The 15,501-nt window shown below is 38.5% G+C and overlaps 4 protein-coding genes across 9 annotated transcripts; 2 read left to right on the top strand and 2 right to left on the bottom strand.

The window, feature by feature from the left end:
* The first annotated feature begins 5,652 nt into the window (after nucleotides 1-5,652).
* Nucleotides 5,653-8,594, top strand: LOC106426527 (protein IWS1 homolog A). Of its 4 annotated transcripts, none has more exons than XM_013867239.3 (3): nucleotides 5,653-5,856; nucleotides 6,737-8,236; nucleotides 8,326-8,594. In XM_013867239.3, exons 2-3 carry the CDS (start codon nucleotides 6,763-6,765, stop codon nucleotides 8,349-8,351), a joined length of 1,500 nt encoding a protein of 499 aa, XP_013722693.1. In that variant the 5' UTR covers nucleotides 5,653-5,856; nucleotides 6,737-6,762; the 3' UTR covers nucleotides 8,352-8,594. The 4 variants fall into 4 exon arrangements, with proteins under 4 accessions (XP_013722693.1, XP_013722694.1, XP_013722697.1 ...); XM_013867240.3 differs by having other exon boundaries at nucleotides 5,667-5,953; XM_013867243.3 differs by lacking the exon at nucleotides 5,653-5,856 and adding an exon at nucleotides 5,977-6,123.
* A 780-nt stretch (nucleotides 8,595-9,374) lies between these two features.
* On the top strand, nucleotides 9,375-10,980 carry LOC106426570 (EID1-like F-box protein 2). Of its 2 annotated transcripts, none has more exons than XM_013867282.3 (2): nucleotides 9,375-9,712; nucleotides 10,007-10,980. In XM_013867282.3, exon 2 carries the CDS (start codon nucleotides 10,016-10,018, stop codon nucleotides 10,766-10,768), a length of 753 nt encoding a protein of 250 aa, XP_013722736.1. In that variant the 5' UTR covers nucleotides 9,375-9,712; nucleotides 10,007-10,015; the 3' UTR covers nucleotides 10,769-10,980. The 2 variants fall into 2 exon arrangements, with proteins under 2 accessions (XP_013722736.1, XP_013722737.1); XM_013867283.3 differs by having other exon boundaries at nucleotides 9,405-9,657.
* Nucleotides 10,727-13,277, bottom strand: LOC106426569 (pentatricopeptide repeat-containing protein At5g39350). The gene has a single exon (XM_013867281.3). It carries the CDS (start codon nucleotides 13,058-13,060, stop codon nucleotides 11,042-11,044), a length of 2,019 nt encoding a protein of 672 aa, XP_013722735.2. The 5' UTR covers nucleotides 13,061-13,277; the 3' UTR covers nucleotides 10,727-11,041.
* Nucleotides 13,278-13,312: 35 nt separating this feature from the next.
* On the bottom strand, nucleotides 13,313-15,225 carry LOC106426523 (histidine-containing phosphotransfer protein 3). Of its 2 annotated transcripts, none has more exons than XM_013867237.3 (7): nucleotides 14,973-15,225; nucleotides 14,688-14,891; nucleotides 14,145-14,275; nucleotides 13,982-14,053; nucleotides 13,824-13,895; nucleotides 13,670-13,742; nucleotides 13,313-13,597 (listed from the first exon to the last, which is right to left on the bottom strand). In XM_013867237.3, exons 2-7 carry the CDS (start codon nucleotides 14,751-14,753, stop codon nucleotides 13,544-13,546), a joined length of 468 nt encoding a protein of 155 aa, XP_013722691.1. In that variant the 5' UTR covers nucleotides 14,754-14,891; nucleotides 14,973-15,225; the 3' UTR covers nucleotides 13,313-13,543. The 2 variants fall into 2 exon arrangements, with proteins under 2 accessions (XP_013722691.1, XP_048610745.1); XM_048754788.1 differs by having other exon boundaries at nucleotides 14,688-14,855; nucleotides 14,973-15,204.
* Nucleotides 15,226-15,501: the final 276 nt, after the last annotated feature.

Raw genomic sequence — 15,501 nt, 5'->3', positions numbered from 1 at the left:
AGAAAAATGGTCAATTCCAGGTACCTTTTCTTTCAAAAAAAAATTATTTGTTATAAAAGCAGCCGAAAGCAGCCGCTTTCGTTGAAAATTTAAAAAGATGTGGGGCCCGCTGCACTATTTGCACAGTGAATTTCTTTCTATATATACGAACGTTTTCGTTCGTTGTAACACACACCTCAAACACTTCTCTTCTCCCTAATAAGAAACTCTCTCTCTCTATATCAGTGTTATTATTTCTACGGATATAAAATTTTGCCCTTATTTAAATTCCTGCGATAAAATAAAATTCCAGTTCTTTTCATAACATGTTATCAGCACGATCGTTCTCTAAATTGAAATACAAATGGCAAAAATCGAGAAACTTCAGTTTCCGGCATTGGAAGTAACTGGGACAAACTACACGGCATGGGTTACAAACATGGAGCTTCATCTAGATTCCGAGAAAATACTCAAAACAATAAAAAAAGGCAATATATCAACCTCCCATGAAAAAGGCTAAGGCCGTGATATTTCTGAGAAGGCATCTAGATGAAAATCTTACGCATGATTATGCGAGAACCAAAGATCCCTTAGATCTTTGGAAAGCTCTGAAGGAGAGGTTTGATAACCAAAAGAAAATTACTCTCCCCCATGCACTCGATGAGTGGAAAAATCTACGATTTCAAGATTTTGAAAAAGTGGAAACGTACAATTCCGCTATATTGAAAATAGCGGCGCAATTAGATTATTACGGTAAGCCTGTTTCGGAAGCAGAAATGCTCAAGAAAACTTACCAAACGTTCCACAAAAATCATTATGTTCTACAAGAACAATATAGAAATTGTGGGTATACGAGGTTCTCTGAACTCGTTGTGGCGCTTATGATAGCGGAGAGAAATAATGAACTCCTCATTAAAAACCACAATGTCTGACCCACGGGAACCAAAGCATTTCCTGAGGTAAATGCAATGGATATAAAAAATCCGGAAAAAGGAAATTATTCCTATCGTGGGCGTGGTCGTGGCCGTGGTCACAATCATGTTTTTGGTCGTGGTCGTGGTTATTGATTTAACCGCAACCATGAAAGAAGTAACAACCCAAGAGGAAGGGGATCCAACACATGGAATCGATCTGATCGGGTAAGAGGGAAAAAAATCCAAGAAAACCCTACTCATAAAAATGAGAACGTCTGTTACAGATGTGGATCGAAGGGACACTGGTCTCAAGGGTGTCGAACTCCTCGGCATCTATGCCAATTGTACCATGAATCTATTAAAGGCAAGGCAAAGGAAGTAAATCTCAATGAACACCTTGTGGGTACAACATCGACATACCTCGAATCCTCTGACTTTATGGGAGATTTCGACGAGGTCACTCATCAAAATAAATGAAGTGCTTGTACTGATCAAGTTTAATAATGCCCAGTGATGCCATAAAATATTATGTAATTCACTTTCATAACAATGTTGTATTTCATAATAACTAATGTATAATTATTGTGTACTTGTTATTGATGCATAATATGTTTTACTTATGAAAGTTTATTTTCTTTATTGATATTAACTATGTGTTACAGAAATGGATGAGAAAGCAAATGGAACAACAACTAAGAAAATTGGTAGAGAAATTTGCATACCAGATAGTGGCACAACGCACACTATACTGAAAGATAAGAGATATTTCTCTACTTTAAAGTCAGTAAAAATGACTGTAAACACAATATCAGGTCCTACATACCTGATCGAAGGAATTGGCAAGGCATACTTTATGTTGCCTAATGGAACAAAGTTTTCCATAGATAATGCCTTATATTCTCCAAATTCTTAGGGAAATTTGTTGAGTTTCAAAGATATATACCGTCAAGGGTATAATACTCAGTCTGCAACTGAGAATGGAAAGAAGTATTTATATATAACTTCTGAAAAATCAGGCAAATGCCTTGTAGTGGAAAAATTTCCAGAACTTCCTTCTGGATTGCATCACACTTATATTGATGCTATAGAATCACATCTTGTGATCAAAAGAAATCCAGAAGATGTTACATTATGGCATGATCGTCTTGGTCACCCATGCACTACAATGATGCGAAAAATCATTGAAAGCTCACATGGTCATTCAATAAAAACTCGAGATATATACCAAAGTAATAAAATGACATGTGATGCGTGTGCTCTTGGGAAATTAATCATAAGACCATCACCAACCAAAATTGACAAAGAATCACCAAATTTTTTGGAAAGAATCCAAGGTGATATTTGTGGACCAATACATCCACCGTGTGGACCATTCTACTACTTTATGGTATTAATCGATGCATCGAGTAGATGGTCACATGTTTGTTTGTTATCGTCTCGAAATATGGCATTTGCGAGATTTCTAACTCAGATAATCAAATTAAGAGCACAGTTCTTGGATTATCCAATTAAAAGAGTTAGATTGTATAACGCTGGTGAAATCAAATACCAAGCCTTTAATGATTATTGTATGGTATCAGGGATTGAAGTAGAGCATTATGTTGCTCATGTTCATACACAAAATGGTTTGGCAGAATCATTAATTAAACGGATGCAACTAATTGCAAGGCCATTGATCATGAGATCAAAACTCTCAACCTTTGTATGGGGACATGCTATTTTGCATGCAGAAGCACTAATTCAGATAAGACCAAGTGCATACCATAGATATTCCCCATTACAGTTAGCATTTGGAAAATAACCAAATATCTCTCACCTAAAAATCTTTGGTTGTGCGGTTTATATTCCAATAGCACCACCGCAACGTACAAAGATGGGACCGCAAAGACGGTTGGGAATATATATTGGCTATGATTCTCCATCAATAATAAGATACCTAGAACCACAAACTGGTGATGTGTTTACAGCACGATTTGCCGATTGTCATTTCAATGAGAAAGAATTCCCAACTCTAGGGGGAGACAATAAGCAAATAGGAAAAGAAATCAAATGGAGTGTACTATCGTTATTACACCTTGATCCTCCTACGAAACAGTCAGAACTAGAAGTTCGATGTATCATGCATTTACAAAATATAGCAAATCAGCTACCTGATGCATTTGCTGATACCAAAATGGTAACTAAATCACATATACCCGCTGCAAATACTCCTGCTCGTATTGAAATACCACAAAATGGTGGAACAGCAGTTGATACACGTGAATCAGGAACACGTTTAAAGCGCGGTAGACCTATTGGTTCAAAGGATAAACTTCCTAGAAAACGTAAGGAATGTGAAAAGCATGATACTCCCAAAATAGCGGAAAATATTTTGGAAGAAGCAAATTGTGAATCTAACGACAATATAGAGCATCATGAATCTGAAGGAAATCACGAGATTTCTATCAATTACATCCATAATGGAAAGATATGGAAACGAAATGAGATGGATGATATTGATGACGTTTTCTCGTACCTTTTAGCAAAGGAAATAAATGAAGAAAACGAAGATCCAGAACCAAAGTCTGTATATGAATGTCAAAAGAGACATGACTGGATTAAATGGAAAGATGCGATACAAGTCGAACTAGATTCGCTTAACAAACGAAATGTATTCGGACCTATTGTGCTCACACCCAAAGATATAAAACCTGTTGGGTACAAATGGGTGTTTGTCCGAAAAAGAAATGAGAAAAACGAGATCACAAGATACAAAGCTCGTCTCGTAGCCCAAGGTTTCTCTCAAAGGCTAGGAATTGATTATGAGGAAACTTATTCTCCTGTTATGGACGCAATCACATTTAGATTCCTGATGAGCCTAGCGGCCAATGAAAATTTAGAAATTCGTCTCATGGATGTCGTTACGGCATATTTATATGGATCATTAGATACTAATATCTATATGAGAATCCCAGATGGATTTAAAATGCCAGAAACGTTAAGTTCCAAACCTAAAGAGTTATGTGCAATAAAATTGCAAAGATCATTATATGGGTTAAAACAATCTGGACGAATGTGGTATAATCGTCTCAGCGAACACTTAACAAAAGAAGGATACACGAATGATCCTATATGCCCTTGTGTTTTCATAAAGAAAACAACATCCGAATTTGTGATAATCGCGGTGTACGTTGATGATCTTAATATTATTGGAACTCAAAACGAAATCCAAAAGGCATCAAACTATCTGAAAGGAGAATTTGAGATAAAAGATCTCGGCCAGACAAAATATTGTCTAGGATTACAAATTGAGCATTCTCAAAAGGATATATTTGTACACCAGTCTACATATACCAAACGAGTATTGAAACGCTTTAACATGGATAAAGCAACTCCTCTTAGCACACCGATGGTCGTTATATCACTTAATGTTGAAAATGATCCGTTTCGACCATCTGAGGAAAATGAAGAAATACTTGGTCCTGAAACTCCATATTTAAGTGCAATTGGAGCTCTTATGTATCTTGCAAATTGTACTCGACTTGACATATCTTTTGCCATTAATATTTTAGCGAGATTCAGTTCGTCTCCTACGCGAAGACATTGGAATGGAATTAAACATGTCTTTCGTTACCTTCAAGGAACAACTGATTTAGGCTTGTTTTATCCTAAAAGTTCAAATGGTTGGTTTTGCAGATGCATGATATCTTTCAGATCCACACAAAGCCCGATCACAAACAGGATACGTTTTCACTATCGGAGGCAGTGCTATATCTTGGCGTTCTTAGAAACAAACGCTTGTGGCTACTTCTTCAAATCATGCTGAGATCATTGCACTCCATGAAGCAAGTAGAGAATGTGTATGGCTAAGATCAATAAGCCGACACATCTGTTCAAGCAGCGAGATTGACGAAAATACGGAGCCAACTATTCTATATGAAGATAACGCGGCATGTGTTGCTCAAACGAAGGAAGGATATATCAAAAGCGATAGAACCAAACATATACCTCCGAATTTCTTCTCATACACTCAAGAGCTCGAGAAGAATAAAGAGATTGAAGTAAGATATGTCGATCATGCGATAATGCAGCCGACCTCTTCACAAAATCACTCCCTACCTCGGTATTCAAAAAACACATCCATAACATTGGAATGCGTCATCAGAAGGATCTATGACTGCTTATTCGAGGGGGAGCTTACGTGGTTGTATTCTTTTTACCTTACTATGGTTTTTCCCTTTGGGTTTTACAAGAAAGATTTTTAACGAGGCAACAAAGACGTTAAGCGAGAATAGATAGTGACATCGGTCCACAAGAGGGAGTGTTATGAAAGCAGCCGAAAGCAGCCGCTTTCGTTGAAAATTTAAAAAGATGTGGGGCCCGCTGCACTATTTGCACAGTGAATTTCTTTCTATATATACGAACGTTTTCGTTCGTTATAACACACACCTCAAACATTTCTCTTCTCCCTAATAAAAAACTCTCTCTATATCAGTGTTTTTATTTCTACGGATATAAAATTTTACTCTTATTTAAATTTCTGCGATACAATAAAATTTCAGTTATTTTCGTAACATTATTCATATTTTCATTTACATTTTGCCTAATGACAAACTGGATTTATTTTGGTCCAACTCCGGTGTGGATCTTGGTTACGTCTAACCCCCAAACATCTCGTCCCGGTTCGGTCTTAATTAAGCAAAAACAGATCAAAACCAAACCATGTGATGAAAAGTAAAGTTTCGTACTTTATAATGACCCCACAAGGCCACCCAAATTTTTCTCTCTCTAAAATCTAGGAATAGAGGAGAAGAGGGGTAAACATTATTAAACTGCCCTTCCAAATTCTGCGACAAACGCGGAAAGCAAGGAGACGAAGAAAAGAAAAGAAAAGCCCTCACCACCACCTTCGTTTTTTTTTCTTCTTTTAGTTGGTTGCACGATCTCGACGAACACGGAACACCGACCCAGAAGAAAAGGACTCGTAAATTCTGCACCTTTTTTCTTCTCCCGTGTTTAAAATCATTGTTTTGTCAAAAAGTCTTTTGCTTTTCTTTTGAACAGTTCCTCTGAAAACAAAGGTGAATTATTATTATTTCGTTTTTTTTTTTTAATTTTCTCTTCTAGTTTCAAAATGATTTTCCCCCATTGAAGTTTCTGATCGTGGAAGCCATTTAATCGGTAAATGCGAAAATGTGTTTCCTTCGAAGCCGAGATATTTTTCTAGCATTTTCCATTTTTCAATAGAAACGTAAGAACTGGATCTTATGCTTTATTTGTGGGTCTTTGGTTTGATTATTCTCAGGAAAAAAAAATGAATGCTTCAAGATGAAAACTTCTCTTTAAATGCGATCCATTTGAGTTTCCTTTATTTAATTATTTAGAGAAGCGCATTGTCTTTGTCGTTCATGACATTGCTTGCTTTTAGTTTTCGAATAATTTCCTCCATTTTTACATATAACTTATTCTTTGACCCCTTCTTGCTGCTTCTGTTTATCATATTTGGTAAGCCAAAATCCAAAGCTGTTCAACTAGATTTTGAAATCTTTTGGTAGGTATGTTAGTACAAAAACGTTTGTTTCAGTAACCAAAAAGAAAACGGTTTTAGTTTTGGCTTTCTTGTGGTGGATAATGTTGTTGCTGCCTCCTCATCTTATGACATAATCTATATTCAGTTTTGAGTTTTGGTTTCTGTTAGAGTTATTGTGTTTAATCTCTTCTCTGATCTGTTTTTTTTTTTGTTGTTGTTTTCTGTTCTACAAGTTTAGTGACATAAAGAAAACATTTTTCTTTGTTTGTATATAAATGTCTTTATATGAAGTAGTAATTTAATTTTGGTGTCTTGTGTTTTAAAATGTGAACAGGTTGTGTCTTGTTGTGTTTGTAATTGATGGATGAAGACAGTGTGAGTAGCTTTGGAACGCCTGAAATGATGGCGAGGAGGGACTCTACTGGGAAGGCAGTAGCATCAAAGCCTAAAGAGAAAGAGATCCCTCGTTACCTCAGGGCATCCACCGGTTCTTGCCATGATATCTGCAAGTACGGCAAGAAGCAGGTAACCGTGGAGAAACCGTGGCGTTCGACTAACAGAAAGATCTTCAAGAAAGTGAATGATGATGCTTTGGTCGAAACTTCGAAGCCTGGCTCTTCTAAAACTAAGAAGGTTACGACAAAGAAGGTCACTCCTGATGATGATGGTTCTTCTGAGATGATGATGATCAAGAGAGAGGTTGTGAAGCATCAAGTGAGTGGGGTGAAGAAGTCAGAGGTGTTGATAATACCATCTGGTGATGAAACTCCTGTGAAGAAGAAAGTGACATCATCAAGCTCTAAGCTTAAACCTTCACCAGATTCAGGAGCTCGTATTGTTGATGCTATTAAGCCGAAGGTCTTGAAGAAATCTTATTCAGCACTAGCAACGTCCAAATCTAAAGTGAACAGCGAGAAAGCTGCTTCTTCATCGGTTCTGAAACCCAAAATGGGATCAAAAAGTGAAGATGCAAAGATGAAGAAGGCTACAGCTTCCTCCACAGTTGTTTTAAAGAAGGTTCCAGTGACGCCAAGAGCTTCTCTTTCTCCAAGATTACCAATGAGACTAGCTGGAACTTCAAGTTTGAAGAAGAGTCAGAGCTTAAAGGCTGCATCCTCTTCTCGACCAAATCAGAAACTAAGACGTGTGAAGCGCACTGATGAGTCTGACAAGCAGGTAGATGGCTATCCAGTGGAGGAGAAAACATTGCACGTTGTGGAAATGGAAACAAAGAGCAAAGCTGTGTCTGAACATGATCAGAATCAGCAGTGCGTTGCTGAACCTTTTCCTCCTCTTCTACAGACTCAATCAACTGAGAAAGACGATGACTGTCCTGTTTCGGAGACAGAGGAGTATGATTACCCTTCAGGAAGCAACGAAGCTGAGAGCGTAGTAGAAGAAGAGATCGAAACCTCCAATGGAGAGGAGAGGAAACCAAGAGTGAGGAAGGAAGGAGAGTCTGCAGAGGAAGCTGCTCGGAAGCTACATTTCAGGAGAGGGAAAGTTGTGGATGCTGATGATGTGGGCGAGAGTGCGAGGAAGCTCAAGTTTAGGAGAGGAAGAGATCTTGGTGAAGACAAAGCGCAAGATGCACAAGTCAGAAGAAGCTTTAAGAAGAGGGAAGATGTCAAAGAAGAAGAAGACGAGGATGGTGAAAAAGTTGTGTTGAGGCATCAAGACGTTCAGGAGAAAGATGCACAGGGACTGCTCAACAATGTCATCGAAGAAACAGCGAGTAAACTTGTTGAAGCTCGAAAAAGCAAAGTCAAAGCTTTGGTTGGTGCTTTCGAAACTGTCATCTCTCTTCAAGAGTCTAAACCTCCTGCTAACTCTGGTATGTGCCTTGAGCATGAGCAGAACTAACATTTGAATCTTTACAGGAGTAGTTGAATTGGTTTTTGGTTTTTGGTTTTGTGTGTGCAGAAACTGGTAATTCGAGCCCGGTTTGATGTGGTTTCGGTTTGCTGGAAACTTCAAGAAAGATTGATTGATGCATTCATATTTAAGGATATGATGTCTCAGCCGTATATTGAATTGATATGGTGCTTTGTGAATAATACTCTGATGGATTGTGTTATGTGTTTAGTTTTGGTTCTTCTGAACCGGTTTGTTGGTTTTCATTTGGATGTGTTCGGTTTTGTACAGACAAAAAAAAAAATAGTTTTCTTTACATTTTCATCTCTTGTTGGTTATTTGTTTTCTTCTGCAGTTTTTTTTTCTTTCTAGACAAACCGGATGGTAAACCGGATCCACAAACCAACAAAAGATATTCCTTCTAATATGACATGTGATGGATCACAATGCCACCAAATGTTAGTTAAAAGTTTCATGAATGCATTAATTGGATTTGCTTGATTGAATCAAAGCCAATGGAGAAAGATTACATGTCCATATCCACATAAATCTTTTAACAAAAAGAATGAATACCAATGGCCTTATGACTCTGTGTTTGTTCAACAATACCATTATTAGACTTATGAACAGACTCAGATCTTTGCTTTATTATTATTCACATTGGTTCAATCTGTCAACCGTTCATAATCATGATGCTAGTTTTCATGATGGGATCATATTGAATTGGGTTCCAGACAAGGATGGACATGGGGAGCTTCTAAGCTCTAACTCACTTGCCTTTCTTTAGTTTTCGTAACCAACGCTTTATCTTGTCTGCTTCAGAAGATATTTTCACATTTTAACATGTTTCAAAAACTCCTTTTTAATTGTCAAAATCTTTTCCCCCATTTTTCAACCTTTCTCCACTATTTTATAAATTTATGAAATTCAGCTACAATGGAGACAAACTAGTAGATGGAGTTAATTAAACTTCACATTAATTAAAAACATTGTAATTGTAAAATGCGTCGTTGCCGTTAACGTTAACGGAGTCACCAACTCTTTGTAGCGAGATCAGCCTCCATCCAATCAAACGGATTAGCCACACCGTACACCTTACCGTACTTTAACATAACCCGTAGAATCGCAGACAAACCGTACATTTCCCACTTACATAGAAAACAATCAGAAAAAAAAATAAAATTAGGAAAGAAGCAGATTTGCTTGCTTGCTTCTTCTCGATCTCTGCATGCATCACCTCATCTTCTTCATTCTTTAACCAAAGTTCAAAACTTTTCTCTCTGGGTATTGCTGGAAAGCATCAGAATCAGTTGAAATGCTAACCCTTTTCTCCTTTTTCTTTATGCTTCATGGTCGCTCGAGCAAAACCCTAAACTAGTATACTCTCGATTCAACTCAAAGGTCCCACCTTTACACTTTACTGAACCTCTTGTGTAATTGATTGGTGTAAACTAAGGTGAGATGTCCCTTATCTTTGAAGCAAGGAGTGTTATAGATCTGGGCTATTTTGATTTTTGGTTTTGTGGGAATCTTTAAAGTTTTGAACAAGAAAACGAATTTGGTTTCATAAGAGTGTTTCTATATACATAAAGAATGCACCTTTGATGTGGGTATTGTTTATATGATCATATGAATCTCTAATCTCTGTCTCATGATATAGTCACTTTTTACCAATTAGTTAAAGCTTCTTGCTTTTACTTAAATGCATTTGTTCAGTGAGGTTAAGGCTTACTATTTGCTTCTGTGCTAGGCTTAGAGGATGATAATAGCGAAGCAGTACCGTTGTGTTCACTCGGCGACTTGTCATTGCACGAAAGGACATCTTAGTGAAGAAGTACTGTTCCTTATGGTTCAGCATCTAAACTGGAACCCTAATGTAATCGCCACTCTGTCTTGTGTCTGTAAATGGTTTGATGATCTTGCTAAGAGACTGCTGTGGAAAGAGTTCTGCAGAGCCAGAGCGCCGAAGATGATGTGTGATCTCCAGTCTAGTGGCAGCCACAGTGTTGATGGTAGTTGGAGGGCACTTGGGAAGCTTTTGATTTACTGCTCAGGTTCCAGTAAAGGTGGACTCTTTAGCGATGTTCAAGTCCCTGGTCACTTTGTTCACAGGACCCGCTTCTCTAGAACTTCAGGAAGGAGCTTCCTTCCTCCTCAGTGTCGAAACGATGACATTCTTTATGTTTCTGATCCTTGTGAGCATTTGGATCAAGGAGGAGAAGATGGTGATTTGGGATTCTTCCGTGGGATTTTCAAATCGTTTTCAATGTCGAAGGTGAGGAAGTTGCTTATTAGGAAAGGGACATCGTTTCATCCCACAGAGGTTTGTCCTTATTGCAAGGCGAAGCTGTGGAGTATGCTTCAGGCGAGGATGATACCACAGAGTGCTAGCTGTAGATTGGGGGCTTATGAAGATAGCATTGAGTATTATGTTTGCCTCAATGGACATATGCTTGGAGTTTGTACTCTCTTACCTTTGTCTGATTCCGAAGGAGCATCCGAGGTTCAGTGACTATACACGTTGCTTGAAGCTGTCGCTAATGTATCTTCTGCTGGTGAAATGTTGTTGGTGGACTTGGGATCATCAGTTTGCATAGAGTTGGTGTGATGTTGTGGCAACTTCAGATTCTCATGTATTATCATTGTTGTGCAAACCATTTGTTGTCACAGTTCATGTATGTGTATGAACAACATTTACTTCTGCTAAATTTTTCATTAGGTATCTTCTCCACATCTTATATCATTTCGCTAACAGAAATAATACAAAAAAAAATATAACAATTGTTCATAATCTTTGTCTGAACTCGACTGTGCTATGACCTGGTTTCTTTCTCAAACCAACATCCTCCATCATTTTTCTCACCTTCTCCATATCTTTCCATCGTCCCAAAGCCGCATAGATATTCGACAACAACACGTAGTTTCCTGTGTTCTCTGGTTCTAGCTCGAACAGCTTGTTTGCTGCAACTTCTCCAAGCTGGACATTCTCATGTGTGACGCATGCAGCGAGCAATGCACCCCAAACAGTTGACGTTGGTTCAAATGGAATTGTTGTAATGAGATTATAAGCTTCTTCTAACCGACCTGCTCGACCAAGAAGATCAACCATGCAAGTGTAATGGTTTGGTCGAGCTATCTTCTTATGATGCTCAAGCATAAACCTGAACAATGTCAAGCCTTGTTCGACCAAGCCGGAATGGCTGCAAGCGTTCAAGGCAGAAGTAAATGTGATTTCATTTGGCGTCACACCAGACCGAACCATTTCCATGAAAACTTGCAGCGCGTTATGGCCATCTCCGTGCATCCCGTGACCAGAGATCAATGCACCCCATAGAACTATATCTTTGCTCTTGTGTTTCTCCTGGATCCCATCAAATATCTTGTGGGCGGATTCTAAAGTTCCACACTTTGAGTAAACATGAACCAGCCCTGTAGCTGCATCGAGGCTCGACGTAAACCCGGTTTTGGTTAGGTAGCAATGAATGTCCATTGCTTGGCGCAGATCTGCCAAAGCTGCATACGCTGGAAGGAGACTGTTTAGTGTAGCAATGTTCGGTTCAACATCTTCCCGTCTCATCCCTTTGAAGAGATCCAACGCGTCACTCATAAGTTCATTATGCACACAACTGGCGATAATCGCACTCCAGGGACCTGTCTGGTTTTTTGAAGCCCCAGAGAAGACTTTGAAGCAAAGGTCCACTCGACTGCATTTAGCATACATGCTGATCAGAGAAGTTTCTATGATGACACTGGAGTGAACCCTTTGCCTTATTGCCCAACCATGTAAACATTTACCATCATTCAGCTCCAAAGCATCACCACAAGCTGAAACAAGAGAGGCTATAGTCACATCATTAGGTCTCACGCCATCAAACTGCATCAACCTGCACAACTCCAAAGCGTTCTTCACATCCCCATCTTCTGTATATCCGTTAATCATAGAAGTCCATGTGATCACATCCCTGCGCTCCATCCTATCAAACACAAATCTCGCCTCGTCCATACGACCACATTTCAAATACATGTTCACCAACGCATTCTTTACCTCTATCTTATCACCTAACCGCTTCTCATCCACCAGTTTATGAACATTCCTTCCAATTTCAAGATCCTTCAAGTGACCACAAACAGGCAACATGGAAACAACAGTAGCGTGGTCAGCACCAACACCCTCATCTACCATCCGATCAAATGTCATCAAAGCATCACTCATATACCCATTCCTATAATACCCACTAATCATCGTGTTCCAAGAAATCACATCTCTGTTCATCATCACATCAAACACTCTCCTCGCCATCTCAACCCTCCCAAAGCTCATGTACATGGCAAGCAACGCGTTCTGCACATACTTATCCGCGCCAAACCAGCTTCTCAAGACCCTCCCGTGAATCACCAACCCTAAAGGCACAGACTTTAACTCTCCAGCAGCCTTGGCAACAAAAGGGTACGTATAACCATCGGGACAACACTTAGTTCCCTCGCCGACCATCTTAACGAACGTGTTTACAGCGTCTTGGTACATCCCGTCGCGCACGTACATTCTGATGACGATGTTGTAAGAAAGCAGAGAGCTTTCAGGCATTACGTCGAACAGCTTGCGTGCGTGGGCGGTGTGGCCGCATAGAGCGTATGTGACGGAGAGGGTCGAGAGAATGTGGTCGGAGGCTCGACCGTTGGTGATGACGTGGCAGTGTAGAGCCTTGGTTTTGGAGAGTGATTGAGTAGCTGCATACTGGTTCAAGAGAGATTGGTATTGCTTGACGCTAAGTGTGTGTTTGGCTCTGCGCAAAACTTCACTCATTTGAGAATACCGAGCGAAGTGATCTCTCTCTTAACGGTGTCGTCTAGTGCTATTTAACTTCTTTCGTCAAAGGCCAATGGATGCGGCGTCGTTTATACAATTTAGCTTTGCAGATTTGTTCTTGATTGGTATCTCTCCCTGGAAGCCTTCCACAATGATCATCTGCTTACGGCGTCGTTTAATACAATTTAACTTCGTAAACTCGTGTTTTACATATACTTCTTCTTCATATGATTTTTATGAGATTCAAAATCGTAGCAAACGATTCAGATTATATATTAGGAACAAGGGTCATCAAACCAAAGCGATTGATAAAGTTACATAGTACTGATCTAACAACAACAATCACTCGGGTCTTTTCCACACATTTGTAAGTGTTTTAACTTTTAAGTTTTAACTAAACAATAACATCCTGAGAATGCAAATCATCATCACTCTGATAGTCTGATTGATCAAATTCATGTTCTGTCGTCGGCGAGTATCTTATATATCAACCTGAGGGATTCTACCACCAGCTTGGACAATCTGCTGCTCAAGCTGCAGAAGACAATACAAGAATCATTCATAACTATGTTCTTTCACAGTTTCTCATAATCTTTTGTCACTTACATTGAACAAATCTTGAAGCTTTGCCTTCAATGACTTGTACTCAATATCCACCTGCTGCAAACATCTCACACACCTGAAGCAGAATTGTTCCCCAAATTAGTCTCAACTCTCAACAATTAAAAAAAAAAATGAACATAGCAGAAAATGAGCTTACCCTTCAAAGCTCTGAGAGTCACAACACTCCTTGAAGGTAACACAAAGACCTTTGACCCTCTTGGCACCAACACTACACAAACAAGAACGACCTCTTCACTAAGACTAAGTAGGAGATAAGAGACAAAGGACTGAGATTACAGATCTGAGTAACATTACCTTGAGCTACTACCTTTGAGTTGATGAACACTAGAACCTACCAGACTGAAATCTACATTTCCTGTCTGATCTCTGAAGTATGTACAAAAACAAATATCAAACCAAAACATATCTTTTGATTATACTAGATGTGCACACAAAGGTCAAAAAGAAAAAAACTTACAGAGCTCTAGCCATGTTACCGATAAGCTTCTCACAGTCTTCAAAGAAGAGAGAAACAACCTCTGCCACAAAATCAGGGCTACATTCATCTTGCAGCTTTTTCAGCTCAGTGAACTGATCATCCAGAAACCCCTTCACATACCAAAACAACTAATCTCAGCCAAAGCCTTAATTTTCAAATTCAAGCTCTCAGTAAGAAAAGCTTAAATCTATAAAGGAGACACCTTTGGAAAAAGAGACAATAACCCATTTCACGCACGCTTAAAACCAATTCTTAAATCCTCAATTTCCAAATTCAAATCCAAGAACCCTAACTACTGTAGAGGAGGATCATCGCTAAAAAGGAGTCACCTTTAGATAAGTAAACAAGAACCCATTTCACAGAAACTTTAAACTAACTCTTTAACCCTCAATTTCCAAATCAAGAACCCTAACAACTTTAGAGGATCATCTCTAACAAAAAGGATCCACCTTTGGATTCATTTTCGTACCCAGATGCTAAAATTTACTAACTTTATCTGTAAGGAAAAAACGAAGAAGAAACCTGGTGATAGAGAGAAATGGTGTAGTCACGAAATTGTCTCTGCAACTGAGCAACGAGTGTGTCCATGATGGTTACTTGTGACGATGAAGCAGAGAGAAGAAGGAGATTTGAAGTTTGATATAGGAGAACAAAATGAGCAGTTTTCTCTGAATTTTTGGACTTGAAACTCTAATCCCAATAAAAGAGATTCTTACAGTGATTATTCTATTGGACGAAAATAATAAAGAAATATTCAGTCAATTTAGAATACAATAATTAATTGTTAAAATAAAAATTAAAGACAACCTTGAGAAAGCGAGATAGATTGATTTAGGCCATGAAAAACGGAATCTCATTCATGATTTGATACATTCATTCATTCTGTGCGTTTTCTTTTTCCAAAACCCACAGACATCAAGAATCTCTCACGCTGGAAGATTCTCCATAGAAAGTTAGAAACACAAAGTACTTATCTTCATCTAAAGCATCATTACTCTGTCGACAGCACTCCAGAACATCGGTTTGATTCTTTGGACCGAAATCCAGGGAGTGATATGTGAACATGGATGAACTCCTTTGTTATTAAAATATTTATATTATTTTAGTTTTCTACTTTAATGCCTGTGTTTTCTATTCAATTATTGAATAATTACTTTTTTTTTTTTTTATCAAACAACAGTTTTTTATTAATTAATCTCCATAGCTTGAGAAATTGTTTACATCAATCAATAACAAAGACAAACCGGCTAAAACATCTACTGCTACCATAGCAAAGCAGAGAAATGAGATATAACACCATAAGACATGAGCAAACATAACACATAAATAACACCTA

The sequence above is a fragment of the Brassica napus genome, chromosome C4 (assembly GCF_020379485.1).
Source record: "Brassica napus cultivar Da-Ae chromosome C4, Da-Ae, whole genome shotgun sequence".
Classification (NCBI taxonomy): Eukaryota; Viridiplantae; Streptophyta; class Magnoliopsida; order Brassicales; family Brassicaceae; genus Brassica; species Brassica napus.
This window is presented reverse-complemented; position numbering and strand designations above follow the sequence as displayed.

What these genes read in the sequence shown, in the direction of transcription:
- LOC106426570 (XM_013867282.3), top strand. Translation starts at nt 10,016, where the DNA reads ATGATAATAGCGAAGCAGTACCGTTGTGTTCACTCGGCGACTTGTCAT.
- LOC106426523 (XM_013867237.3), bottom strand. Translation starts at nt 14,753, where the DNA reads ATGGACACACTCGTTGCTCAGTTGCAGAGACAATTTCGTGACTACACC. An exon ending in GGTAACATGGCTAGAGCTCT is followed by an intron (nt 14,054 to 14,144) that starts GTAAGTTTTTTT and finishes TACATACTTCAG; the next exon opens with AGATCAGACAGGAAATGTAG. An exon ending in AGCTTCAAGATTTGTTCAAT is followed by an intron (nt 13,598 to 13,669) that starts GTAAGTGACAAA and finishes TGTCTTCTGCAG; the next exon opens with CTTGAGCAGCAGATTGTCCA.
- LOC106426569 (XM_013867281.3), bottom strand. Translation starts at nt 13,060, where the DNA reads ATGAGTGAAGTTTTGCGCAGAGCCAAACACACACTTAGCGTCAAGCAA.
- LOC106426527 (XM_013867239.3), top strand. Translation starts at nt 6,763, where the DNA reads ATGGATGAAGACAGTGTGAGTAGCTTTGGAACGCCTGAAATGATGGCG. An exon ending in TAAACCTCCTGCTAACTCTG is followed by an intron (nt 8,237 to 8,325) that starts GTATGTGCCTTG and finishes TTGTGTGTGCAG; the next exon opens with AAACTGGTAATTCGAGCCCG.